This window comes from Phaethon aethereus (genome assembly GCF_964289735.1).
Source record: "Phaethon aethereus genome assembly, chromosome: 1".
NCBI lineage: Eukaryota > Metazoa > Chordata > Aves > Phaethontiformes > Phaethontidae > Phaethon > Phaethon aethereus.
In genome coordinates, this window is record NC_138575.1 from 102,623,552 (window position 1) to 102,651,292 (window position 27,741).

Here is a 27,741-nt window from a genome sequence, read left to right on the forward strand (position 1 = left end):
GACAATGCAACTCTCAAAAGAAAAGCCCAATTTTTGTGATGTTTCCAACTCATTTCTCAAATAAAGTTTTGAAGAAGCCTTAAATGAATAAAATCTAGTGTACCCCAGAGCAAGCCATGTATGAATTCAGTATCTAGGTTCCTACATTCTCTCTAGTACAGAGAGATGTATTCTGGAGACAGTACCATAGCCTATATGGTGTTAATTTTGCATTTAAATCCATTTCACCTAGTCTTCAATTTTCAAGTTTCTATATGCTTCTGAGTTTTTATTGTCCACTTCAAATCACATGGTGTGGGAGGAATTATGGCAGGGGTTCGGGGGCAAGGCGGTAGAGTATGAATGATCTGGGCATTATGGCAGCAGAGAGAGATGGCACTTGATTACTGAAACCTGGCAACTCTTTATTGTGCGTGCCAACTAGATATGCATGTGGAAATCACTAGCTGTGAAATCATTAATGATAGTTAATGTCATGAGGTGTTCAAGCAGCGCATGGTAACAGTTTGTGGATCCAATAATAAACACTTCATGAAACTCTGGGCATTGTTTCAGAGACGAGTCTTCATTGATGCATTTAAGAAAGCATAGTGCCTAGTAACATCTTTTTTTTATTTAAATTACTTGGTTTTAGAGAAATATTTGTATTCAGTAACTTAGTTCTGCTGTAAGAAAGGACCTTGTAGCAAATTCCTTTGTTATGGAGCTGTGCAAAGTAAGGCACCCTTCAAATGAGCATCTCAGAACAAATCCTTTTCACCTTTTCCATTTACTTCAGTAGGACTACTTGTGTAAGCAAGGTGGATAGGCTCTGGATGTGCAGATTGAAGGACTCCGTAGGAGTAACTTTCAAGAAATCGGTTACGGCTGTAATGCAAGCCATGCTGACACATCTGGCAGATAGCTTGAAATTGATGCTCTTGAAAAGAAATAGATCTTTGCCAAAAATATTTCAAGAAAAATTACATTTTTTCCTATCATTACTCTCAAGTAGTGGTTTAGTTTCTAAACTGGATTTGGTAGAGATGCATGGTTCTGATATTTAATTTCAGAAAAGGATTTCTCTGTTATTGAGGGCTAAGCACCCAATACTGTAAAATTCACTGGTACATTCTTAATCCTAGGGAAATGCAAAGTTCCATTCTTTAAAATGTCAGGAGATTCCTTGGCCCCACCAGTGGCACCATACCTGTTGAAAGACCAGTTTCAAAGAGGTTTTGCAAAATACTTGGTTTTATCTGTCTTTGTACAATTGTCTACTTGTTACCAGGGCTCTGAGGACACCACCAATCCTTACTGGCCTACCCTCCCCTGGGGCTCCCTCCCACCCCTGCCCACAGGTCCAGGACCCTATTTCAGCTCAGCCTGGGGCCATCAATCCCTACTCCAGCAACACTGCAGCTGGCCAGCCCCAGCCCTATTGGACTGGAGTTGTTTGGGTTTGCCAGGTTCACCTTGGCCTTGGCTTGCTACCTTGCCTTCGCCTGATGCTCATGGGACTGTCGATAGTGCTCGTTGCCAACACTGCCCTGCGCTGTTCATCCCCCGCAGGCACCCTTGGGTGCACCCTGTCCACTGGGGCATCACCCAGCCTGCGTGGCAGCTGCTCCTGACTGCCCTTAGGGAGCAACGCTGCTCTTGCTGCTCTCTGACAGCCCTAGCTGTCTGCCCTGATGTGTAAAGCAGTTAACTTCTGAAAGTTGACTCTTTTTTTCTCTGACTTTCCCTTCTTCCTCTTCACTTTCTCCCCACCGCCTCTTCTGAAAAAAGCACACTGAGCTTTCAGCTCTGAAAGGTGGGACCTCTGCCCATCTTCAACCACGGACCCCTTTTGCTCGATCCCTGGAATGATCTACTTTGGTCATTTAAAAACTAAACAAACATATGTTCTTAAAATAAATGGATAAAAATCTTGGGTCTTTCAATGGACACCTTGTAGAAGAAAGCATCATGGCTAACAAGAAAAAACATCTGTAGTCCACTTAGTTACACAAACAAGAGACAATGGTACCAACCACTTGTATTTGGTAGTTTGCTGTATCTTTGTCATTGTATGAAGTTCTTTTAACTGCACTGTCAAGAAAACACAAACGCAGGACAGCTGTAAGTGGTTCAGAAATATTCACTACCATTTCACTTATGTGGATTTTGAGGGTCAAAGCTATGCATTTTTATTAGAATTTCTATTATTTTTCAACCCAAGTGAAGATCAATGCCTCAGAACAGCCAAGGGATTGCATGTTGAAGTATTTTGTTTCAAAGGAAATGCTACTGCTACTAATGAGAATTTCCACTGTTTTAGAGAGCGTTCCTGATTTTATAATTCTTCAATTATTAGCAAAGAAAATTGATATTTTAATTCTTTAATTTTTTAACTAAAAGACGATAGGGTAGGATATATGTGTCTTTCTGGAGGTTTTGTGTGTATGTATACCACTAATCAATGCATCTTACTGATGACCTTTAGGAACACAAAAATTGGATGGAGTATCAAGACAAAAATTGGGTGGAGTATTTTGGAGAAGCATCCCACTGATGTTAATGCAAGTTAACATGAAGTGTTTCTGATGATCCCTGGACAAACGTTTCATCTTGGCTGTTTTAGTTCTGCTGATATCTTAAGTGCCGATTCTTTCCATCCATCAGAAGCTATCCCCCCTTTTGAAGACACAAATACATGTGTACTGTAGGGGTTAATATTCACTAAAAGGACATATTGTCAAAATCATAAATAACTTGTTCTGAAAAATGGGATAGCTAACTTCGGGGGGTGGGGTGGGAATCAAGTTCTACATATTTAACTTTAGCATTGTTAATGAGGATATTTGAAAGAAAATGAATATTTTCCCAGAGATTAAAAGAAAATCCTGTCTTTTTGAAAATCAGGGGGTTTTGTTCATTTCAGTTCTGAGGGAATCAAAAGACTGGTAGAACTGACTAGAACTGGGCATAATGAGAGCAAATTCTGAAATGCCTTTTCAGAGCAGTTTTGTTATCTTGCCATGTAGTTTCTCTGATATTCCAATAGACGCTAGAGAAGACTGTTGATAATACTGAATAGTTCTAAATTATGACTTAAGGATGCTGAATTCTGACTATTTGTAACTTTGCACATGAAAAATTTGATTCATATGCTCAAATAAAAGTATCGCTCCAGTAAAGTGGCATAAGGCTTTTGTACAGAATGATGAATTATGTCCAATATTTAAAACTAATCTCTCTCGTTACTTTTGTCTCTCTTCACTCTGAAGGTCTTTTTTTTCCCCCATTTCTGTCATTCGGGGTGGAGAAAAAGACAGATACTACACTTGCGTCATGGAAAATTATTGCACGAGTCAGTAACATTGTACGTAAAGGAATAGTGACTGACAGATGCATAGGAATTACTGTGCCAGATTAGACTGATGGGGCACATAGTTCAGTACCTTTTGTCCTAGAAATAGACAGTTCTAGCTGTCTGTGCATCTGGAACTGATGGGTTTGCACCTCAGCATTTAGTATAACTGCAGCCAGCTCTGTGACAGTCCCTCTGCAGTATCTGTCATTCAAGGAAAATACAGAAGAGGATTCTCAACAGAAACAGGCATTGTTCCACACCACCGCTCGTTCTGGGGCATCATGAGCCTGATGCACTGTGTTTGCTTCTGGCCGCTTACGTGTATCGCTGTCTTTGCACATTCAGGAGGAGCTCATCCATCTTACCTTCCGTTTCATATCTAAGGTTCTCAGTGCTATCGCTCCTCACTGTGATTAGCTAGCAGGGCCTGCCAAAAGTTCTGGGAATCTAACAGGGCCATAGCTGCAGGTTACATTCTTCTGCTGGAGTTTTAAAATACCTTTAAATATTTAATTAAAGAAACTGTTAATGACCCTTGTTTTTTTAAAAATACGTCTAACGTAAACTTAAAAAATATCAAATGGGCAACTGCAAAAATGTGGCCTGTTGGACCATATATAATGTCGGTGTCAGTTGCCTCAGCAGGGTCTTTCCACATAACAGATCTTAAGCACTTTTTTTGTTGTAAGCTCAAAGAAGAGATGGCATTTTGGGAAGACTCTCTCTCTCATGCATAGCTTGAGGTAAAGAATGAGGCATTCTGCAACATGTAGTTCCAGTTCTGTCTTTAAACGTGTGGCGAACTGTGCTGGTGCCAACTCTGGAGGGAAAGCGAGCATGTGTGTAGGTGTGGGTGGGCGAAGGGGTAAATTTCATTTCAAGGGCTGATCTCTAAACAGTTCTACAAGCTAAGCAATGTGAGCCTAATATTCTAATTCCAACGGGACTCTTGACATTGTGTAGTAAAACTGCTTATTAAATTACAATCAAGAAAAAAATCAGGAGGTAGACTCTATTCAGCTGGCAGCATATGGAAAAAAAAGGCTGAATTCTAATTATTTGAATAGCAGCAGTGTTAGCGTTCTTTTACTATGTGAAAATAAAATTAGCTTATCACTGCTACCATTATTAATGTATGAGATGAGGCAGAAATACGATCTGGTTCCTAACACCCCCTCTGCCCCTTCCCCCTGCCCCCCAAAAGAGAGCAAATAACCTAAAAGCAAAACAGGCTTGCATAAGGGTTTTCTGATGCAGGGAGCTGTGACAGATTTCATTGCTACAGTAGTAAAATGTGGATGATTTATAAATTATATTAATTTGAAGGTGAAGCATTGTGTAAACAGTAAGCATTGTATTCATTATTTTCCCAGTTAGATCAAAATGTAAAAAGACTTGTCCAATATCACTAACACTGTTTATTACTCTAATCAGAAACAGGAAATATATTTTCAGCTATTCTAAACCTTATGTGTTCTTTTATTATGCATGAGCAGCTATTACTACTGTTCAATCATATACATCTCTTAAGGTAGTCATATTGCAATCTCTGCCTTTTGAATGGCTTTCAAATAAAGAAAACAACTTTTTTGCATAAAAAGATACTCTGCAAACATAATTAAGTATTGAAATTTACATTTTTATGAATATAACATCTTCATACATAAGATGATTCCGTTGTAAAAATTTTAGAGGTTTTGCTTCACTTTGTCATTAGCGCCAGCACGAAAAAATTTTATTTTACATTGCAACACTGAACACATCTTATGCCCTTGAACGTGCACTGCCTTGAATTTTGTTAAGACTCTGTTCTCCATTCTCATTTTCACACTCAATGAGCCACTACTTTTTCAGTCCAAAAGGGATCAGTCAGCAAAGCTGTATCATGAAACTAGTTGTAGAGTCTAATCAGATTCTTTAAAACTCATTTATATTTAGCCTATAGTCACAAATCTAGCTGCAAATTCTGCTCAAGATGTGGCCTCTTTTTTGAGTATAATTGGGGAATACATAATCAGATTTATGAAAAGAACACACTTAAAAAAATAATTTTCCTATTATATTATCCATATTATTTTATAGACATTAAAAGTAAAATCTATAAATATCCAAATGCTTTTTATTTGCATGTATAGATTTGTGTTTTCCCTAGAAATAGATATTTAATTATTAACATAAGACTTTTCATTAAAATTCAAAAAATAATAAATTATTAATAAAACTCTCCAAATCAGAAATGTAGGCGCATAGTAAATTTGTTGAGTCATCAGTTTGTCTTGACAAACAAAGTCTTACAGTAACACAACCATCTAAACAGGTAGACTTTTCTTCCTGTCATCTCCAGAGATATGTGATAAGGAAAGAAAATACGGAGTTTTTCTTTTGCATCCTCCCTCGAATGCAGGTGTGGCACTCCAGACAGCATCTCGAGTGGACACAAAAGGCATCAAGGGGGATTGCTTCGTAAGAAGAGGTTCAGACAGTGAACTCTTGTGTTGGAACAAGAATATCATCTTCGATGTCATTTGTCAGCCAGGCCTGGTTCGCTGCTGCCGAGGACGGGCTGTTAGGGCCGTCGGGGCAATGTCTCCTGCGATATGGATCGGCAGGAATGTTGTTTACCTTTTTAACAGTGCGTGTGTCCAGGTGCAAAGAATGAGTTAAATGCCTACCACGACCCTGTGACTTAGGCCAGGAAAATACTGATTGTCCTCAAAACTCTGCAGAAGCCAGGGATCTAAGGATGGAATTATGCAAGCTTGGCGGTGAAAAGTTTAAAAATAAATGACTAAACCAAATCCAGTAGAAAGGATGAGGCCCATAGCTCTGTGGTGTGAGGAGGTATTTTGGACTATACTCAGCAGTTAGAGCCTAAAACTGCCTGTTTATCAGAGGACACATCCTTTTGGTTAGACAGCCCAGTGTGTAGTGTACATTTGGGGCACTTGAGTATCTAAATATTCCACTGCCTCAGGAAGCTTGGACACGTATCCCACCAAAACACCATTGCAACCATACCGTGAGATCAAACACCAAATGCTCCCATCCAGTTTGTTTAGAAGGTTTAACTATTCCCTGGGGAAGAGGCAAGAAATTAGGCCGATCTTTCCTTGGAGGATGTCCTATCACAAATCTCCTTTGTCACCCTATTTCTTCATTCTCATACCCAAAAGCACTTGGAATTGCTTCCCAAGGGGCAGAGCTGTACCGGGAAGGGACGGGGAGCGTCACGCCCTGCAGTGCTGGCTCGGGCAGGCTCAGGGATGGCAGCGGGTGGGGTGTAAAGCTCTTTGCATCTCTGACATGCCAGAGGAGCGATCTGACCACCAGGTTATTGGATTAAGAAAAGAGGGTAGGGGAGGTACTTGGTATTACCTTTACTTTACTACTGCTAAAATCAGGAGGTGGTTTGCGACCGACTTCAACCACAGCTGAGCAAGCAAAGGCTTTAAAAAAGCAGCCACAAAAAGCATACAAAGGCTATCTGGACTACTATCATCACTATCATACAGCACAAATGTTAACCATACATTTTTCCGCAGCAGGCGAGACCCAGCGATGAGAAGTTAGCTTACTGGCACATCACCACACTCACAGCGCTTTGCTTTTGAACACTTTTTGGTAGAACAAACATCTTCTTAGTCAGTTGAAGTCAGGCCTCAACAACTCGCAGACAATTTTTTTATATATTCAAAGCAAGTTAACAGAGATTTACATACTTGTTTTTAACTGTGGCTTCTCTTCAATTGCCAAACGGATGTTCTAGTTCATTTCTTCTTTTGTTTCTGTCAGAAATATAATTATAATGTGGAGGAGAATCTATTACTGCTTGTTGAAAGCAACTACTGCTAAGTGAGCTGAGCTCTACTGACTGCCGCCTTCTACCATCTAGTGGCACCTTAAGCATACTGCTTGCTCTCTCTGCTTATTTAAAAGAGTTCTATGGAGAACGATAATAAACATATACTTTTGAAAAGATAAATGTATCTGGAGAAGAAATACTTTGTTGTGAAAAGGGAAAACAGTTTTCATACCTAAACTATTTATGGGAGAACAGATCAGGTTCAATGGTATAAATTACTGACGTCAGAGAAAAATTGTGTGTGCTGTGGTCTTGTAAAGAGTAAGTCAGATTTGTTGATTGAATTCTTACAGTTTTTTTGGGTTTTTTTTTTTGTGGTAGCACTTGGATTTTAGGTTGAAAGCTGCAGAACGAAAGTATTCAATATCCTAAGGAAAACCTTATCAGAAACACACTTGGTTTGCTATTTACCTGGTTATTTAAAGGGCACAACAAAAATTTGAAGAGAATATAAAGAATAAAGAGTAATATAAAGGCTATAGTTTCCTTTCTGCTTACATAATTCTATTAAGTGCTTTCAGTGCTCCATTTTGCAATAGATGTTTTCATTTAAAAAAAAAAAAAAGATTAAATGTCAATGTACCAGAAATTTCAGGCTTGGGATGTTTTCAATCAAAAGGCATGTTCTGACTAATTATATGACTCTGAACAAACATGAATAATTTAAAATGCTTTTTGTTCTTTGAACTGAGATTTCTTTTTTTCACAAAGTGCTATTTTTGGTGAAATACACTACAAATGACATGAGATTTTTATCAAATTCTAAAAAAGATATATTGCTTCCTTTTTCACTTGCAGCAAATTGACAAGGCAAATTGACAGAAGGCAGAATGTAGAATCCCAGCATCCAGGATAGCATTTGTTTTCTTTTCTTTTAAACATTTGCCGTTCTGTATTCTGTCATATTGATAAGTTGTCAACATATTTTCCAGGGTGGGAAAATCCCCATAAGGTGGACCGCTCCTGAAGCTATAGCTTACCGGAAGTTCTCTTCGGCAAGCGACGCGTGGAGCTATGGGATTGTAATGTGGGAGGTGATGTCCTATGGTGAGAGACCATACTGGGAGATGTCCAACCAGGATGTAAGTACTGCCGAGGACTAATTGCAAGTTGTTGAACTGTTCCTTCAAAATGACTGTCACTCCCTGCCCTGCTTTGCTTTCCCATTCACTTTCTAGGAACCTCAACTTATTTAAATCAGCATAACTCTATTCAGCTTCAGTGGGTTAGTTACTTTACGAAACCTGAAGACCTGGCCCTCTACAACTAAAACCTTGACTAGCTTTATCCTATGGATTAAAGACATATTACAAAGAGTCATAGGCAGCTTGACAGGTTTTGATGCTGACTATATGTGGCTTTCACCTAAACCCCTGGGAATCTTCATCAGATATCCAAGTTGATGCAGTTCTCAGTTAAGCTATAAATAAAAACGTGATGGAATACTGGAACTATTCTGATGACAAAGTTGTCCCATTATCTCCAGTACAGTCTGACAGTACCCTTCAATGGACGCACATGGTTAAATTCTAAAAGAGTTAAGCTGCCATGAGAAATTTATTTGCCGATTATCCTTTCTAAGAATTAGTTCTGCTTTCCTTAAAAACTATGTATATGCTTAACCACAGTGCAGGACAGGAGTCCTCCCTCATAACAAAGTTATGTTTTCCTCTGACTTTTTTTTTTTTTTTTGCAAAAGTTGTGGCCAAATAAGCCTTCTCTATTAAATAAACCACATTTGCTTCTAGTAAAATTGAAAGCATGTCCTAGAAAATGAAGCATGGGAAAAGGGGAATGCCTTTTTCTCCACCACAATTTAAATTTTCACTAATTCTCTTGTTTGATGGATCCCCACAACAGCTCAAACTGATATACCCAGTCTTCACAGCAGCCGTCAATCTCTATGTCAAAATGCAGATTATTACAGAATCACAGAATCACTAAGGTTGGAAGGGACTTTTGAGATCACCAAGTCCAACCGTAACCCAACACCACCATGCCCCCTAAACCATGTCCCAAAGTGCCACATCCACACGTTTTTTGAACCCTTCCAGAGATGGTGACTCCACCACCTCCCTGGGCAGCCTGTTCCAATGCTTGACCACTCTCTCAGTAAAGAAATTTTTCCTAATATCTAATCTAAACCTTCCATGGCACAACTTGAGGCCATTTTCTCTCGTCCTATCACTAGTTACTTGGGAGAAGAGACCAACACCGTCGTCGTCACAACCCCCTTTCAGGTAGTTGTAGAGAGCGAGAAGGTCTCCCCTCAGCCTCCTCTTCTCCAGACTGAACAACCCCAGTTCCCTCAGCCGCTCCCCATAAGACTTGTGCTCCAGGCCCCTCACCAGCTTCGTTGCCCTTCTCTGGACGCGCTCAAGCACCTCAATGTCCTTCTTGTAGTGAGAGGCCCAAAACTGAACACAGTATTTGAGGTGCGGCCTCACCAGTGCCAAGTACAGGGGCACGATCACTTCCCTACTCCTGCTGGCCACACTATTTCTGATACAGGCCAGAATGCTGTTGGCCTTCTTGGCCACCTGGGCACACTACTGTCAACCAGCACCTTCAGGTCCTTTTCCACCGGGCAGCTCTCCAGCCACTCCTCCCCAAGCCTGTAGCCTTGCATGGGGTTGTTGTGACTGGAGTGCAGGACCTGGCACTTGGCCTTATTAAACCTCATACAGTTGACCTCAGCCCATCAATCCAGCCTGTCCAGACCCCTCTGCAGAGCCCTCCTACCCTCCAGCAGATCAACACTCCCACCCAACTTGGTGTCGCCTGCAAGCTTACTGAGGGAGCACTCGATCCCCTCATCCTGGTCATTGACAAAGATATTAAACAAGACCAGCCCCCATACTGAGCCCTGGGGAACACCACTTGTGACCGGCCACCAACTGGATTTAAGTCCATTCGCCACAACTCTCTGGGCTCAGCTGTCCAGCCAGTTCTTTACCCAGCGAAGAGTGCACCTGTCTAAGCCACGAGCCACCAGTTTCTCCAGGAGAATGCTGTGGGAGATGCTGTCAAAGGCTTTACTAAAGTCCAGGTAGGCAACATCCACAGCCTTTCCCTCATCCACTAGGCATGGCAACCCATCTTAACCTCTCTCATATATGTGCCTAGAATAACTCTGCCTTGGTTCTGAAGAGTCGACAAGACTTTTCCCAGATGGCTTTTTTATATTGTTGCTAAGTTATTCAGCCATTCATGTCTAGTTGCTTGTTAAGGCTGATCAGTCATTTGGGGATAAGGATCTGAGAGAGATTTTCATTAAAAAAATATCTTTTGGGGGTGTTTCAGGAAGAAAAGGAAAAAAAAACAACCAAAACCACACAAAACAGAAAAGACTAGCAGAACTCATAAGGCCTTATTTCCTTTAGATTTGTACTCTACAGCCTCACCAGCATGATAATCCTACTTTTCTCCAGCATTTCTCTCGTGAGTGTAGTCTCTGGAATTAGACCACCTCTCCTGTACATCATTCTCCCCTGACAATGCCTACAGCCTCCGTCCCCCCTCCACGCATCTGCCTGCCAGCAGCCCAGCTCCCTGCTGTGCTCCTTAATTAACACCAGGTATGGGATGATACATGCTGTGCCTGGTTTTGAGCTATGCTGCTTTTGATTGACCAGGCAGTGGTGGCTGGTTGCCCACCTGAAGAGAACAAGCAACCACTGAGCTGAAGTAGACCTTTTTCTTCAGTGGGAACATGATTTTGGTACTATCTGAACTATAAACACATTATGGATCTACTGTGAAATAAGCAGATAAGCCCAGTAGCCTCAATTCTGTTTCCCACAGCTAGCAATCTGCTGGCATTTGAGATGCCCTAGAGTAACTAAGATCCCCACATGTGGCTGATGCAGGACATGCAGGAGACTGGAGGTCATCTGGAGCAACAACTGAACGCTGGGCAGGATACCTCAGGGATTCTAAAATTAGATACCTATGCTTAGAAAACTGAATTAAGGCTACTTTCTACCTGGGGCATGGTATGAAATCATCTGTGTACAGATTTCTCAGATATATTTAAGTCTCTATGTTCTACAACCAACTTTATACCTCTGCCAGCTGTTGATTCTTACAAAACTTATTTAATTTGATTCAAGTGGGCCACTGGGTTCAAAGCTAATAAAAGAAGACGAGCAGGCAGACTCGAACTAAGAACATGAGTACACCAGCTATTTCCTTGCCTGAACTGAGAGCCACTTACCAGCTCCTGAACTACCATAGCTTGCAAACACCAATTTAAGGCAAACTGCCATTTTTTTCCTTAAAAAAGAAGCTGTGGTTGTTTAGGAGCTGATTGTTAAGGACTTGGGACATCACTTCAGCCTTGCAGTAGCACACGGTGCTATTCTTGAGTTAATCTTCCATTCAGAAGCAAAGCCAAACACAGCTATGGCACTATTAGCCTGTTCATCTTTAGTATGTTTTTGCAAAACCTGATTACTCTGCATTGCATGGAATGCACTTTGTATCAAAATGCACATATATCCTCAAATTTTCTGCCTTCCCAAACTAATAGATGCAATGATTAGTTTCACTGTGAGCCTTCTTTTAAGGAGAGATTGAACAGAACAAGAAACTGGGAGAAAGTTTCTAGCAAAGCACAGAATCACACAACAGCTGAGGTTGAAGGACCTTTCAGGATTGTCTACTCCAGCCTCCCTGCTGAAGAAGGGTCAGCTAAAGCAGTTCTCTCAGGGTTGTCTCTGATCGGGTTTTGACTGTCACCAAGGATGAAGACTCTACAATCTCTCTGGGCAACCTGTGCCACTCACCCACACAACAGGAAAGTGTTTTCTTACGTTTTGATCTAATTTCGTGGTTTTCAGTTTGTGCCCTTTGCCTCTTGTCCACTCAACACTCTCTGAGTACAATGTCCACATGTGCCTTTACAGGCAAGGCTCACTGGGCAGTTACTTTTTCCCGTCCACCCTCATTAGCACCGCCTGGTTCAGGGACTGGGTTAATCATAAATGCAGCAATGGCTCACAGTCCTTTCTGCTCTTGCCTCTGTCAGTTCCCACTGGCACATCCTCTGGGTGTATCGTAGCAATAGTCTTTTGCCTGCCTTTCTTCACTATATAATTGGTATTTCGTTCCTCTGCAGCACCCCATTCATGGCTGGTTTTTTTAGAGGCTAAAGGAGCCTGTGAAGCCAGAGGTACTTCTGAACAAAGTCGGCCCTACCATGGTGCCTGGCTTCTATGCAATGCCAGTGCTTCTGACTGCCGTGTCACCTCTCCGTAACTCTGCCTTCCTCCCTCATCTTGCCACTCTGCTTATCTAGCTGCAGGCGATGGGCAGCTGGTAGTGACTGCAGCTCAAGGAAGTGGGGGGAAGAGGATGCTTTTTTGCTGTATCGTTGTGTCCCACCGTCACGCGATCTTGTGCTACAACATGTCGAATTTCAGTCTCTATTCCAGTTGTGAGTGATCTCATCTGGTGTTGGGTCAACTCTCTCTGATGAACTGAGCTGCCATTGTCTATTTTACTTCTCCTGTAATCATAATCCTTCTCACACCAGCTCCATTACCAGCCTGCCTCTTGACTCTCCCACTGCTGTTACTGCAAACTGGGAATGGGGGCAGAGAGAGAGAGAGACTTTCTGTCAAGTCCATTTGGCCCCACTATTCACCTCGCGGGAAGAGGGTTTGAATGACCTGTAGGACCCTCACATAAAGCCCAAGTCACCAGGTGAGAGTAGTGCGCAACACAGACCTTCATTCCGGTTGCCTCTCCCTTTCTTTGAGGATGGCTTCAGCCTCTCCTCTCCACCTCTATCACCACATACGATGTATCTATTCAAGGCCGTGCCAGCAGTGCAAATTCAATAAAGCGACTCCTCTATTTAGAGCATATTAAATATTCTACTACAGCCTGAAGATAGAAACATTTAATTACTTCTAATTCCGAAACAGAAGAATCTGTTAATGCAGGATAACGATGCGGGCCCCAGGATGCTGCTTACGCTGATGATGCCGACTCCTGGGGGCTTTCCCTGCAGCTCAGCAACGCACAGCGCACAGGGCTCCTTTTCTCCAGAGCCCCCCACACAGGCTTGCAGTGCCAAAATGTTAACAGGGAGCACCTGTGACCTTCTAAATACATTTAGTGACTCTAAATGTCATTGGGAAATTTCAAGTTATTAGACATATCATAAAGCTTACTTTGCTGGATATTGGGACATACGTTTTAGTACAATAAATTACCCTGAATTCACATGAGCTTATTTTGCAGAAATAATAGGACTTTCCCAAAGGTCAGTGATACTGTACATATGGCCGGGAAAGCAACAGATTCATAAAAGACATATTATCAACAACTGTTGATAAGGTCTTGCATAAGTATAGTCAGAGGTTTTGCTACATCAAAATATCTGGCAACATTAACATTGCAACACTTACTGTGTTTGGTTCATAATAAAACTCTTCTCTAGTTAGAAAGAAAATATTTATTGATTTGGGTGGGGTTTTGTAAAGTACTGAAAGTACTTCAAGTATAAACTCCACAGAGCCGGGTCTATTTTTTCACATTCCATTTCACAAATTGCTTTTCTAATTAAAAAACTTTGGGAAATTAACACTTTTTTAGACCCTGGCTAATTAAGTGATGTTTTGAGTGGCTGCCAGTTAAATATTCATTTCTTACATGCATAACATAGAAGCCAATGATACGCCCACCCCTACCCAAAGGGAGAAGTGAGTTCAGCACTGACTGACACCTATTTCCCACGTGAACACGTCTTCAGTCAGGTGAACAGTGGGGCTGAGCTCAGCCTGCCAAGGGCCTCTTGTCCGACCCCTCCTCACGGCAATCGAGTCAGGAGGAGCCAGCTCAAGTAGCGAAGAGCCCAGGCTGATGCGAAGAGAAATGCTAAACTGATGCCTGCCACCTAAATAAACCCAGTCTGATTTTGAGAGACTACAACTCTTCACAAGTATCTAGCAGGTCAGTGCAAGCTGGAGAGACTCAGCACCTCGGCAGAGCTAGCATCCTCTATTTGTATTCCTCACTGGGGATTCGGAAGCTGAACTTCAGGCGACAGAATTTGAAAATGCCTCTCAACATTTTTTAATACTGTACATGGTATAACGTAGAGGCTTAAAAATGTTATTAACTTTGAGAAATGTTCTTGTTTAAGTAAATAACCATTTTATTATTGTGGTAAGTCACTTCAGACCTGTGTTGGTGCTGATTAATGCACTTAGATGTGTGGCAGGCACCAGAGGTGCCCATTAATTAGGGCTGCTGCACAGTCTGTCATGTCTTATTGCTTAATTAATAAACATTAGCTAAGATATTGAACTTTGCAAGGGAACTAGTGTACCGATGAACAGATTGTGCTAAGAACCTGGCTTTCTAATGCTCATGTGAGGAAAGGAAGATTTATATTCCATGCATTTGGTTTGTAGAACAGCTGTGAGTGAAGTCTACTGGGACACCTGTTGGAGGCCACTGTATAAATTAGTGCATGTTGCAGAACTACAGTATTAAAAAAAAATAGTATTTAATGGATTGTAAGAAAACTACTGTAGCAAACAGAATGTAAATCCTTACATTCATGAAAGTTTCTTGTAATAGTAAAAATAACTTACCCTAATACAGTTCTTTGAAACCATAAATATCAAAACACTTGGCAGGCACCTGGGATCGGCTCCGTACCGTGAGGCACGAAGAGCTGCCTCTCCCTCCTGGTAGGTTTTTCAGATGTCAGCAGGACATAGGGACAACATCCCTCTGGACTTTCTTCTGTCTCACGTTAAAAAGTTTGTCAGTTATCTTTCAAAAGCAAAAATCTATGTTACTGTTAATAATGAAACTATCAACTTCATTTAGAAGATTACAGCTTAATTTTCAGATGCCATTTTTGCCAAATTCAAAGTATTTTTAAACTAAACATACATAATTTTATGTAAAAGTCCATAAAATAGTTTTCAGATAATTTTGGTATCATAATTAATATTTAATATTAACTCTGTCTTCAACCTTTACTGCTATTTCTCACATCAGACAAAAATTATAAAATGTATTTCACAGGCTCCAGTGTTTAATATCATCTGTGTACAAAAATATATAAAAAGAATTGTCCTCTTTGGAAACATAAAAGCCTAAGTATTAAAAAGCATGGAAATAATTAGCTATGTTAACTTGTAAAAAATATTCCCTTTCCCTTATAGTTTATGTTCTCACCTGCCAAAGGGCGTTACTTGTAAAAATACACCCTGCCCATTTTACTCGCCGTAACGCTGACCCACAAGACCACCTAATGAGTTTTAAACATACTCCTCGCTGAAAAGAAACCTACAGCCTCATTCTCAGTGCTTGGTGGCAGCCCAGAATATTTGCATGTTTTCTTCCTTTTGACACCGTCAAGCGTTCGTCACAAAACCAGAAGCAGAGCGCAGTGATCAGCCTTTTTGTTAGCAGACTCAGGGCTTCATATGTATAGAAGCTACGCTAATGTTCCCGTTCTTTTGGGCTGAAATAGATGGGACGTTGATTTGCCAGTGTGGAAGGAGTTATGCCGATTGCTAGAGCTGTTGCTATAGCCTTCTTGTAGATACGGACATTTAAACCGCTTCACGATTAATGTGGTGCTTCTTCAACCTTAAACTGGCAAGGAAAAAGGCATTTAAAAGATGCTAACATATATAATCTTTACATATTATACAATATATAATTTTATATCACCAAGAAAAATGTAGTACTTCTTCTCTTTTAGGTATATGGGTATCTAATTCTTCTGTTCAGAGATAGGTGCTGTGCAAGGAGCAAAGCAGGAGCGAAAACAAACAAATAAATAAATAAATAAGGAACTAAAAAGCTTTAATTCTTCCTTTGAGACTTGATTCCCATTGCAGCATTAGACACTTACTTTACTCTTGCTTCTTAGACTCTAAAAATAGTACTTGCCTCACAAGGGATACTAATGAGGCAATATTTACAGTTTATTTTTAAAATGTGCTGGTATTAATGAGAAATTGTAATTATCCCAGTACCAGCTGGCATATTTCTCTTCATACTGAAATGTTTTTTTGAACAAGAGAGGAAGCAAAATGCACTGTAACTTCTTTTCCAAAGATATGGTAAAATAGATCGTGACAGAGAAAATACAGTGTCTGGAAAATTGTGGTTGCTTTTGGTTTTTTCCTGAAAAATTTATTTCAGGAAAACATCACCAGCTCTCTATTGTTGTGTCGAGCAAGTGCTATATATTTCATAAAAGTAGAGAAGTTTTCCCTTAGCCTTAAAAACAAAACACATTTCAGAAATTAATCATTTGCAACATATACAGTTAAATGTAAAGACTATGATATCTGTATTTCTGGGCTGCTAAAGATTGCCTCTTCAATGACAGGTATTAACTAAGATATACCCCACACAGTAACAAGTACCTGTGTTTTCTGAAGCCACCTTTGAAAGACTGCTTGAGATACATATTTCTGACAGTTTTGTGAATAAAATCTCCTGTGCGTGGGGTTGAATTTCATCCATCCCGAGCCCGTAACAGGAGCAGTCTGGGGGCATATTCATCGTCAGGAGGCACGGGTTTGGAGGAAATATTTCTCTGGTACTCTGATGGTATTTTGTCCTATGGCAGCCATTCCGTCAGCCCAGATTTTGGACCACTGAAGTAAATCCCAGGGAGATAAACAAGTAGCCAGAAAGGCAGGTGGAAGGATTATCATACTGACGTATCATCTGCTGCTAGATGTCACCTCTATGTGTGTGGCCAGTCCTGTCTGCACGTTCAGAGACCTCTACTCAGCAGTAATGCTGCCTTTGGAGTAGCCTGTACGTCCCAGTGCTGCTGCTGCTGGGTCTAAAACATACCCCGTGGAAATCCAGTTCCCTGCCACCTTGCAAACACTTGATTTTCATGCATAGGTGTTTCTGCAGGATACAAGAGGGCTATACGCTGTAGGACCAAGTCACCTCATTTTATAAAACTCAGACACTCAGCTGTGTACAGCTACAAGATTCTTGTTCCACTTGCTACCTTGCCATGAAGGGGAGCTACGGTCCTAACGTAGCTTCATTACTCTTATTTATTTGCATAATGCTTGCAGCATAAGCATTGGGCATTGCTAAACAGGGCCAACTACATTAATTCAGAACTCAAAAGGAGAACGAGGATATATTCCAGGATAATAAGACTGAATATATTGAAGGTACAGCTAGTGCTATAAAACATCGATTTGCTGTAAACAGTTTAATGTACCCCCTTTCCAGCTGCATTAATAAGTCTGCAGCATGTACATATATCTGTGTGAAAATGAGAAACGTCTCCTTAAAGCAGAGTGGGTATAAATGCAGTAGGTACGTTTCTCATAAGCGCACTGTGTTATTATAGATGCTGCGTACAATCATTTGTACTTTAGAGAACATTTAGCACTGGTTGGATTTTTATGTGGAAGGGTTACGTGTGTGTGGTAGGGTTGGTCTTTTTCCTAGTTTTGTTTTTGATCAACCATTTATTATCTTTCCATTCTTTTATATACAAGAAATCCTGGCTATGTCATTTTTATCATCCCCACTGCTACCACCACTCATTGCAGAACCCAGTAACCTTTCCTCTTGTTTTTTAAACCTTACGTATAATGAATCCAGCCAGCTTTTCATGGACCTTACTTACTTTTGCTACCTCCTGTCAAGCAGAGCTCCTAATGTCCTTTTCATACAATGTTTTTTGTTACCCGTGTTACTAAAAATAAGCCCCCCTTCAACTCTGATCAAGTGTAGTTTTTCATGCATGTGATTTATCTGTGACATCTGATCTGTTTCTTTCCAGATGTTTTGCACATCTGCTGAATCTGAAGGTTTTACTCACTTTAGGGTATATGGTGTAATTTTATTAACTTGTGTTTAGGCATAAACAGCTTGACATCCAGGTTTCTGCAAGAGGCTGTGCAAATTAACGTTGTGCTTCGCTGTACCTTGGTGTGTGGGACATTGCCTGAATCAACAGGAGAAACATACTGTCACCAAGTAAATTTGCCAGGTGCTGCAACGTGCAATTTGTATTGTTTGATTGTACCACGACGTTGCCACACACTAACACTTTGTCAGGATGCACCTATTAGAGCATCCCAGTACGCAGCGGCCATACGAGGTTAGTTTGTGGCCCTGTGACCCCATTCAGAAAAGCTTCAACCTGCAGGGGATGAAGAAGATAGTGATACTCCTTAGTTCTTTCTTACCCTCCTCCTCTCTTGGCTGTTTGAAGAGGATGGCTGGAGAGCCTAAAAAAGTGCCTACTGTGTTTCATATGCAAAGTTCTTCACATCTCCTCTGGTCACACTCCTGCCAGTCCTCGCTCCCCGAGTGAAGCTCCAGCAATGCACAAAGTGAGGGTGGCTGCGCCATTAGTTGTTACCCCTGGTTTCTAATCGCCCTTTCAGCATTTAATGCCCAGTAATCACATACATTGTATTTCTTTAGGTTATACTGTCTATTGAAGAAGGTTACAGGCTTCCAGCTCCCATGGGCTGCCCAGCTTCTCTTCACCAACTAATGCTTCACTGCTGGCAAAAGGAGAGAAACCACCGTCCAAAATTTAGTGACATTGTCAGCTTCCTAGACAAACTGATCCGCAACCCGAGCACCCTTCATACCCTAGTGGAGGATGTACTTGTGTAAGACTCTTCTCGGTACTTTTTTCTCGCATGACGTATGGTGGCTATCGTGATATGTTTTAGGGCATTAAGTAGGGGTGGGAGAGAGTTCTGAATTCACAAAGTTATGGGGGTTCAGATAACTTTGAGCCCCTTTTAAGGTCTGCTTTATTGTTAATACGCTGTTGCATACGGACTTTTTTTCTCAAGCCATACAGATTATACTACGTAGTGTTTTGGGGTTTTTTTTTTTGTCCGAGCTCTGTTTGTGTACTGTCTACCCCTAATCTTTGTGAATCTCTTTGTTCTTTTTTTTTTTCTTGGTGCTTCTCCTATGTGCTTATTTTCTCTTTGTAATCTTTTTCTCTATTCAACAGCCTGTCTCTCCATCTCAGTGTTCAAGCAATTTCTGACCTGCTTTGGAGTAATTTCCTGCAGAAAGTAGTTCTGTCTTAGCTTGCTAAATCTTTATTTATCTGCAGAAGAATGGCAATAGTGACCAAATAAGAGATTATGCTATTACCATTCCACAACAAATTCTTGACGGTGTTGCCCAAAGTTTTTTTCCCATTAATAATATTATAGAAATTAATGCAACCACAGGAAAAGCAAGGTTGCAGTAGGAGAATTTGTCAATTTTTGTAGGCTTACTGATCCAAACTGTCCTTGGATCTCAGCTGAAATCAGTGAAGTTACAGGTGGCCTCAATCTCTTCATTAGCTGAAATACACCTTAAGATAAAGGTGTTTTCATGGAAAAATCTCCCCTGGGTTTATAAGGGCTTCTCAATGCCTGGGTTGATCTTGCTGAGAACCTCAGTGGGTTAAGAGGGGGGAGGGGGGGGGTTTTATATAGTTTGGAGAAGGGCTGAGCAACAGGGCAAAGAGTGAGGCTGGTATCTTGCTGTGGGAAAGGCTGCATGGAGAAGTTACTAGGAAAACCTAGAGTTAGGGCTACAGCCATTTCATCTACCACAGACTAGTAGGACTTGTGGGATTTAATGCCCGTGCACTAGAATTAGTGGTCTCTATGTGTATGTGCATATAAATATACGTATGACTCGCTACTTGTACCTGGGTGGCTTTATTTAGCATCAGAGTAATGCATTTTTATCTATTCTTACTTTAAAGCCTTACTTAAGATCTAAATAGTTATGCCTGTTTTCTTGTAGTCAAGCTCTTATTGAGCTCACTTGCTTGGGAAGGTTTTTATATTCATTTGGGAATGCTTGATGCAGTCAGTCTGAGTGATTAATGTGTTATTGTTAACTTAAAAGATCAGCAGTTATTCTATAGAATCACATAATTGTAGCGTAATTCAGGTTGGAAGGGACCTTGGTAGGTCTTTAATTGAGGTCTGTACTTAACAGTGTTCTCTTGTCCTTCAGTATCTCTCTTTATCATGTTCATAATATGAATGAAAATCAGTGTGTTTAATGTAATTGAATATGTGTGGTTGAAAATCGGTATGTTAAGATATTAGGGAATGTTGCTTCCTACATTCTACATAAGTCATGTTCCATCAGTTGATGTTGGCTGCCTTTTTCTGTCAAAATTTTAATTTTAAATAAATTATATATTTCTCCTAAAGGCTATCATAACGCTTTTATAAACAGCAGTGTGCTTTTTCTGTATTCTGTTCCTACAGTTTCTTTACACAAAATCTACAAAGTCAATGGAAGTTGTGGGCTCTCACTAGTGTGGTACACAACAGAAGACTGGAAATATATGCCCAAAAATTGGAACCTTTTTTTTTCCCCATACTTCAGGGAAAAGAACTATAATTGAAATGTGACTAAATTACTCCTTTATTTTTATTTGCTACTTTATATAATTCTATGTAAAAGCGAAGATATAAAATGCTATTCTTTTTGCTTCTTTCAGGATTGGTTTTAGGTTTTTGAACACTGTAATCAAAGCATTCCCATTGCATAATGGTAGAGTAATAAGGAGCCATTTGGGTTTGGTTTTTTTAGATAAATGTAAAAAATCATTTCCCAGTGTTTTAATATTTTTAAATTGTATCTCATGTTAAATTTTGTTTGTCCTCTCCTTTGACTACTGTATTTACAAATTATAATTATAATATCGTCCTGAACACATAAAATCTGTAAAGAAATGCTCTGTGGGAACAAAAATAAGAGCAGTGGGAGAGGTCCATTCCTTGGTTTGTTACTGAGCTGCAGTGCTTTAAAAAAAGTTATTGTTTAAGTAGTGCAACTTGTCAGACTGACATGATTTGTAAATTTTAGACAATGGATTAAAGAGATCCTCAGTTAAGATCTGACCTTTACAGCTCAGGCTTCTCTCTCATTCCTTCTGCCTTTTACTAAAAGCAATGTCTACCAGAGTAAATCAAGTGTCATATTTTGTACTGCTTTGGTAACCTTTGCATTTTGTTTTTACAGAATGCCAGATTCACCTGGTGATGTTCCAGAATATCCTTTGTTTGTTTCAGTCAGTGACTGGCTGGACTCCATAAAAATGGGTCAGTATAAAAATAACTTCATGGCAGCAGGTTTCACAACTTTGGATATGGTTTCAAGAATGAGTATTGAGTAAGTATGTAACCTATTATTCCTACAGTGACTAATCAATCTGAATGTCTTTGGATGCTGCAGTGATGTGATTATTGTGATGTACGGAACAGTGTTTTCATTTCCTTTCCTACCTAAGCTAATAAAAGACAAATACATTCTTTACCAGAACAGTGCAGGAGACAGATGTGATTAAGAGACCCAAAACTGACAGTTTCATTCTGTGACCATACCAAACACTGCCAAAGGTAGGCAGAGAACATCCTTAAATGTTTCTTGGGAAATCAGTTTTGATCTAGACCACTGAAATCAGTGGCAAAAATCTTTTCCTACTTTGCTGTGAAAATCGTCAATCCCATGTCAGCCCTCATGTGAAAGTTGTTCCATGCCTTGCTGCCCTTTTTCAACCATCTCTGACTCCCCTCTATCATTTTTGAAATGGAAACACTGCACCCAGTATATAAAGGTTTGGGCAAACTATGGATTAATATGGTAGCATAATGATACAATTAATTTTGTTCTCTATTCACTTCCCATTAATTCCTAATCTTTTATTTGATGCTGGGACTCTCTGTATTAGTAATGATCAGTTAAGACTCAGTAATTTTACATATGAAGTTAGGACTGGTTTTCTCCTGTGTGTATCACTTTACATTCACCTACATTGAATTTCATCTGCTGCTTTATGGCATAGTCGCTTAGTTTTATAAGATCCTTCTAAAACTCTTCACAGCTGGCCCTTTCCCTTACTGCCCCGAGCAATTCGGTCTCACCGGCTGACTTCTTCACCCTTGTGCTCACCTTTTTTTCCAGACCATTTACTGATTTGTTGAACAGTAACGTTTGACATTATCCCACAGTAGGTCCCTTCAGGTTTCATAGAATCTGCAACCTACCAGGTTTGGGTTGGAAGGGACCTTCAAAGGCCATCTAGTCCACCCCCCCTGCAGTGAGCAGGGACATCTTCAACTAGATCAGGTTGCTCAGAGCCCCGTCCAGCCTGACCTGGAATGTTTCCAGGGATGGGGCATCTACCACCTCTCCGGGCAACCTGTGCCAGGGTTTCACCACCCTCATCAGAAAAAATGTCTTCCTTTTATCTAGTCGAAATCTGCCCTCTTTTAGTTTAAAACCATTACCTCTTGTCCTATCGCAACAGTCCCTGCTAAGAAGTCTGTCCCCATTTTTCTTATAGGCCCCCTTCAGGTACTGGAAGGCTGCAATAAGGTCTCGCTGGAGCCTTCTCTTCTCCAGGCTGAACAACTCCAACTTTCTCAGCCTGTCCTCACAGGAGAGGGGTTCCAGCCCTCTGAGCATTTTTGTGGCTGCCTCTGGGCCCACTCTAACAGGTCCATGTCTTGCCTGTGCTGAGGACTACATCGTAAAACCTGACAACTCACTCCTAACCTTCTGTCTTTAAACTAGTTACTTAGTCATGCACAGACCTTATGCCATAGCTCCTAATTTTCCTTATAAAACTTTGATCAGGAATCTTCTCTAAAGCTTTTGGAAATCTAAGTAGGGTGTATCAAATGGATTGCCTTCATCCGCATGTATGCTGACTCCTCCACTGAAAACAAATAATTTTATAAAATAGGGCTTCTCTTTGCAAAAGCCATAGTGATTCAACTAGACAACTTATCCATGCATCTAATAATTCTGTACTTTACTGTAGTTTCTATTATGCCCTATAAAGATTTCGGGCTCACAGGTCTGTAGCTCCCCAGATCTCCCCTGAAAACTTTTTATTTTGTCTGGCACCACTTTCCATCCCTCAGGCACCAAGAAATTTTTAAGCAAGTGGAGCAGAGCTGAAACTTCCCTCCCTCATATCCCCGTTAATTCCACTACTTCATCCTTGAACTCTTTTTAAAACTCTCTGCTAAATATAGTCTTGTTCTGGAGGTGGATTATTGCTTGTTTTTTCAGTTTGTCCTATAACCTCTCCTGCAGTCCCTTCAACTTCAGACAGATCCTCTGATAAGTCCTTCTTAAAAGTTCTGGCATGGGAATCACTTCCATTTCTTCCACAGCGAATATCAACTCAAATCATTGGTTTAGTCTTCTGCCAGTGGCCAGTCTTTCAGTGCTCTTTTATACCCAAATCATCATTAGGCTCTACAGACAGTCTGGCAGGCTTCTTGTACCCCAGTGAGCTTGCAAAAAGATGTATTATGGGTTTTATTATTAGGTGTCTTTTTTCTGGTTGTTCCTCAAGTTCTTTTCTAACCTGCCTTACTGTGCTTTTCCAGCTAATCTGCCTAAGGTTATCATCCTTTCTAGTTTCTTTCTTTAGATACCACTTCAGCTTTTTGAAAGATTCCTTTTTTCTTCAAATAACCTCTGTCACCTTCTTTCTCAGTTTTATCAGGCCTTCCTTACTAAGTGATATGCGTTGTTCCTGCATTTCTAATGCCACTCCCCCCTGTAAAGGTTTATTCTTTTAACTGACTCTTTTTAGCTTCTAAGATGCTCAACATTTTTGCATAGTCCCTGCTGACCTTAGCTGTTGTGTATCATCGCCCACGTGGATGTTAAGCCCAAGTACATAAGAGTTGCTGCTATCCAGTGGTTCTTTGTGTGGAGATACAGAGCCAGGTATCTTGAACTGCAAATCTGAAACTCGTAAAGGTTATGCCTCATTCCACAGGCTCCTTTACCAGCCATACTCTCAAACAGTTTTTGAGGGTATCTAAACAGGCAACGTCTATGCTATGTCCCGTGTGAGATTTGCACAATTGACAGGGCATATCTGAAGTTTCCTGCCTCGCCTGCCCTCCGTGATCTTTCTCAGCGTCTCGCAGTTGGTGATGTTTAGAGAACAATGAAACTAGTGGATTATGCTGGATGTTGAGGGCTGTTGACTTCATTCCTGCCAAAGAGTCAAGCTCTGTGAGTGAGCTACCCACTCTGGGGTGCGGGTCTAGATGGGAAGGGAAGCTGGGAAGGAAATCTGGGTTGAGCTGGAAGATTCACAGCTGTCCTGATCTTTAGGCCATCTCTCACCACCATTCTCCAAATCATCAGAAGCACAGCCTCTGTTATTTCTGCCTCACACTCTTGCAGTCCTATCAGCCCCATTCCTTTGCAAGTATGAGTGGCAAACATTTGCTACTAACACATTACTAAAAATGGGCTATTCGAACCCAGATTCTTCCTTGAGATTTGGAAAAACTATTTGACCATTAGTATCACAAAAGATACCAGTGCTTTAACTACAAATATATATTTTTTTTCTTAAATAGCTGTCTTTAAACAATTTGGAATTGACAGCTGCAGAAAACTTGAACATTTGCAGCTTTCTTATATGTCTCAGTTAGGAAGGTGAACCGTCCTGAAGGAGAGCAATTCGTCATATATTTATACTCCTTTGTGTACAAGTGGCTTTACTATACTTGCATCCGAGATGAAACTTTTTATCTTGCAGTGACATTAGAAGAATTGGAGTTGTACTCATTGGACACCAGAGACGAATAGTCAGCAGTTTACAGACTTTGCGGTTACACATGATGCACATACAGGAGAAAGGATTTCATGTATGAAAGTACTAGAATCAACTGTGTTTTGTGCCTCAGCATTTCTAAAATGGAAAAATATTCTCATTCTTCCCTTCTGCTCTTCCCAACTTCAAGAACTGCAGTCTCCTGTTCAGACTATAAAAGTACTTCTATGTTAATGCTTCCAAACTGGAATTTTTAATCACACTGCATAGCTCCTCCGCCAGTTATCTGCCAATAAAATCCTGGCCTACTGCAAGACTCTTGCTACACATTGATGAATAACTCAGCATGGATGTGTAACTTTGTATAACAGTATTTGGGAAACTTTCATGAACTTACTTGAAAGTAGTAACCTCTTTGGCCTGGTGTGGCTTCTTTATCAATGTATTTAGAGTTTGCTGGTAGATCAAAAAGTATTTGACTTCTTTCATGTCCTGTGACCATGTAACTTCCAATACCAAATGTGCAATCAAAAAGAAGTTTGACATAAATATTTATTTTATCTCTTAATTAAATCCAAATGTATGGGTCCTATCATTACGTTACTTTATAGTAGTTTGAATGCTGGTAAGCTGGTGCCTCAAAATGTTAGTATTGTTTGCAGAAATGATTGATGGTTTTATGTAGTGAGTTTTCATTATGTGAATAATTGGGAGGAAAGTGAGAGAAATCTGTTTGAAACCTTAAGGTCCTTGATTTTGAATTACTTTAGCACTCGACACTTTTTATGCTTTAAATTTTAGATTAGGTTGGAAAACTTGTTATTCTTATTCTTCACCACCCTAGACTTTTTTTTTTTAATACTCAGCATTTGCTTCTACTACATGGCAAATGTTCACTGGAAAACTGATGGTAACATTTCCATAACAAAGTGTAAAACATGGTTGTCAGCTATATCATGGCCACATAGACTTCAGAAAGCTTTCTGTTCCAAAACTGCAGGCTTCCACTGCTTGAACTAAGCATAATTTCTACCAGTGGTAGTAGACCTTAGAGGCCCAGCCATGGGTGGGATGATGTGCTTATTGTCATGGGAGCAGGCCGGCCATATCATCTGCCAGCTGCAGGCGGTGGTACAACTACCAGCTAATGCTGGAAGTTACACGCTGCGGTATTCGGTTATCTTGTATGTAGGCAGAAAAGGAGATATAGGACAGCAGTGTAATAATATGTTGCCTTGAGTCTACTTCTAACTGCTTTTAGAAGTAAAAAGCAGTCTCTGCTGAAATGGAGCTCTGGTTACTACGGGCTAGATCCTCATTTAGTAGAGCTATCTCAATAACATCGAAGACCATTACTTTTAGAACTCCTCAATAGCCATATTTACATGCAAGCAAATGGCTGCAAAGGCCTAACATAATCTCTGTACCTCTCCAAGACTTACAGCTTTCATGTTTTATTCAGACAACTTACACAGACGTGCTGGGCTACACTTCCAAACTTTTGCACGGGATATGCGCTATGGGGAACCAGGGAAACAAGCGCCTGTCTGCGTGCTGTAGAAGTCACGTGCAGTTCTACGTGCAAGTCACATGTAAACTGGGTGCAGATGCTTTTGTTGATTTATACACAGTTCGGAGGATGTTTTTGAGTTACGTGGCATTCCAATATACTCGAGCATCACAATTCTTCTGTTAAAACGTGCATTTGGGTAATTAGTATGCTATATGTGTATATCAAAATGAACTAACTACTTTATGTAATCATAATGGTATTTACTGCTTAATTTACAGCTTGTAAATCAAAATGTATTTCCTAACTCTTGGAAAGGGCTGCCATTGTATACCGGTGGCAAAGAAGGAAAATCAGAAAGCAACTCAGAAAAGATTATGCTTCCAACCAGTTCACAGAGTAAGACATGCTAGGCCTGATTTGCTGTTGGCACTTTATGTTGGAATAACTGCATTAATTTAAGTGGGATAACAGTAGTGCGCTGTGTAAATTTTCCTTTCTTTCATTAAAAAAATCCAGATTTAACTGAGGAACAAGTTTTCTAAAGATCAGGATTCTCCAGTGTTCTACACTGCCAATTTGGTGAGCTTGTTTAAAGGAGGGCAGCTCCAGTCCTATTCTAGCTACCAAGGTAACTCTGTCAGCATGAGTAGTCCTGCCGAACTCAGCAGGACTGTACAAGCACGTGAGTTTTTCAGGATCACAGGCCTTTAGTGGGGAAAAAAGCATTTGTTCTTTTCTGTGCCTGTCACTTGAAAAATTCTGCCCCAGTTCCACATCTGAATAATTTTTTGGTAAACGTTCTCTTATGGAAAGAAAATCATACTTACCTGAAGCCTTTTAAAAAATACTGTCATCACAGAGTAATTTAAAATTTTATTTTCCTTTATCATTTTGTTATCCATTTTGCCTTTCTCACAATTAAATACATTACCTAAGAGGTATGAGTCTGTTATTTGCTAATGGGATTTCAAAATTATTCATAACTACTCTAAACCATGTATGTGTACTTCTAAATTCTCCTTTGCACATTTTTTCATTCCTGGTAGTGTGGATGCAGAGCAGCATGTTACATGCACACAACATGCACAATATATTTCATAGAAATTAATTTCCAAATTTATCACACTACTGAAAATATATTTTCAATAGAAAAATATAACAATATTAAAACATTTATTAATCAGATATATTTTTTATATAAACAAGAGTTTGGGTAGCCAGAAAGGAAGGAACAAGGGATTCTCTGGGTGAAGGCTTTTATTAAAAGCCTTGGAAATCCAAGATTTTGTGGGTTTATATGGCTTGGTTTTTTTGTTGTTGTTGTGGTGTAGTATGACACTTTTATAATAGCTATCTTGATCAAATTTACATTTTCCCCATTTTGGAAAAATTTCATTTGCTCTAATTCCAAGACTGCTCTTGTT

The 27,741-nt window shown here is 40.2% G+C and overlaps 1 protein-coding gene across 1 annotated transcript in view; it reads left to right on the forward strand.

Moving 5' to 3' along the window:
• The window catches only part of EPHA6 (EPH receptor A6), a gene marked incomplete at its 3' end in the record, with an annotated part of 529,988 nt that extends 505,084 nt beyond the window's left edge, over positions 1-24,904 (forward strand). The window contains exons 16-19 of the mRNA XM_082011392.1: positions 8,132-8,281; positions 18,654-18,847; positions 21,234-21,383; positions 24,790-24,904. Coding sequence (XP_081867518.1) covers positions 8,132-8,281; positions 18,654-18,847; positions 21,234-21,383; positions 24,790-24,904 — 609 coding nt within the window. The remainder of the gene's footprint in view (positions 1-8,131; positions 8,282-18,653; positions 18,848-21,233; positions 21,384-24,789) is intronic.
• Positions 24,905-27,741: the final 2,837 nt, after the last annotated feature.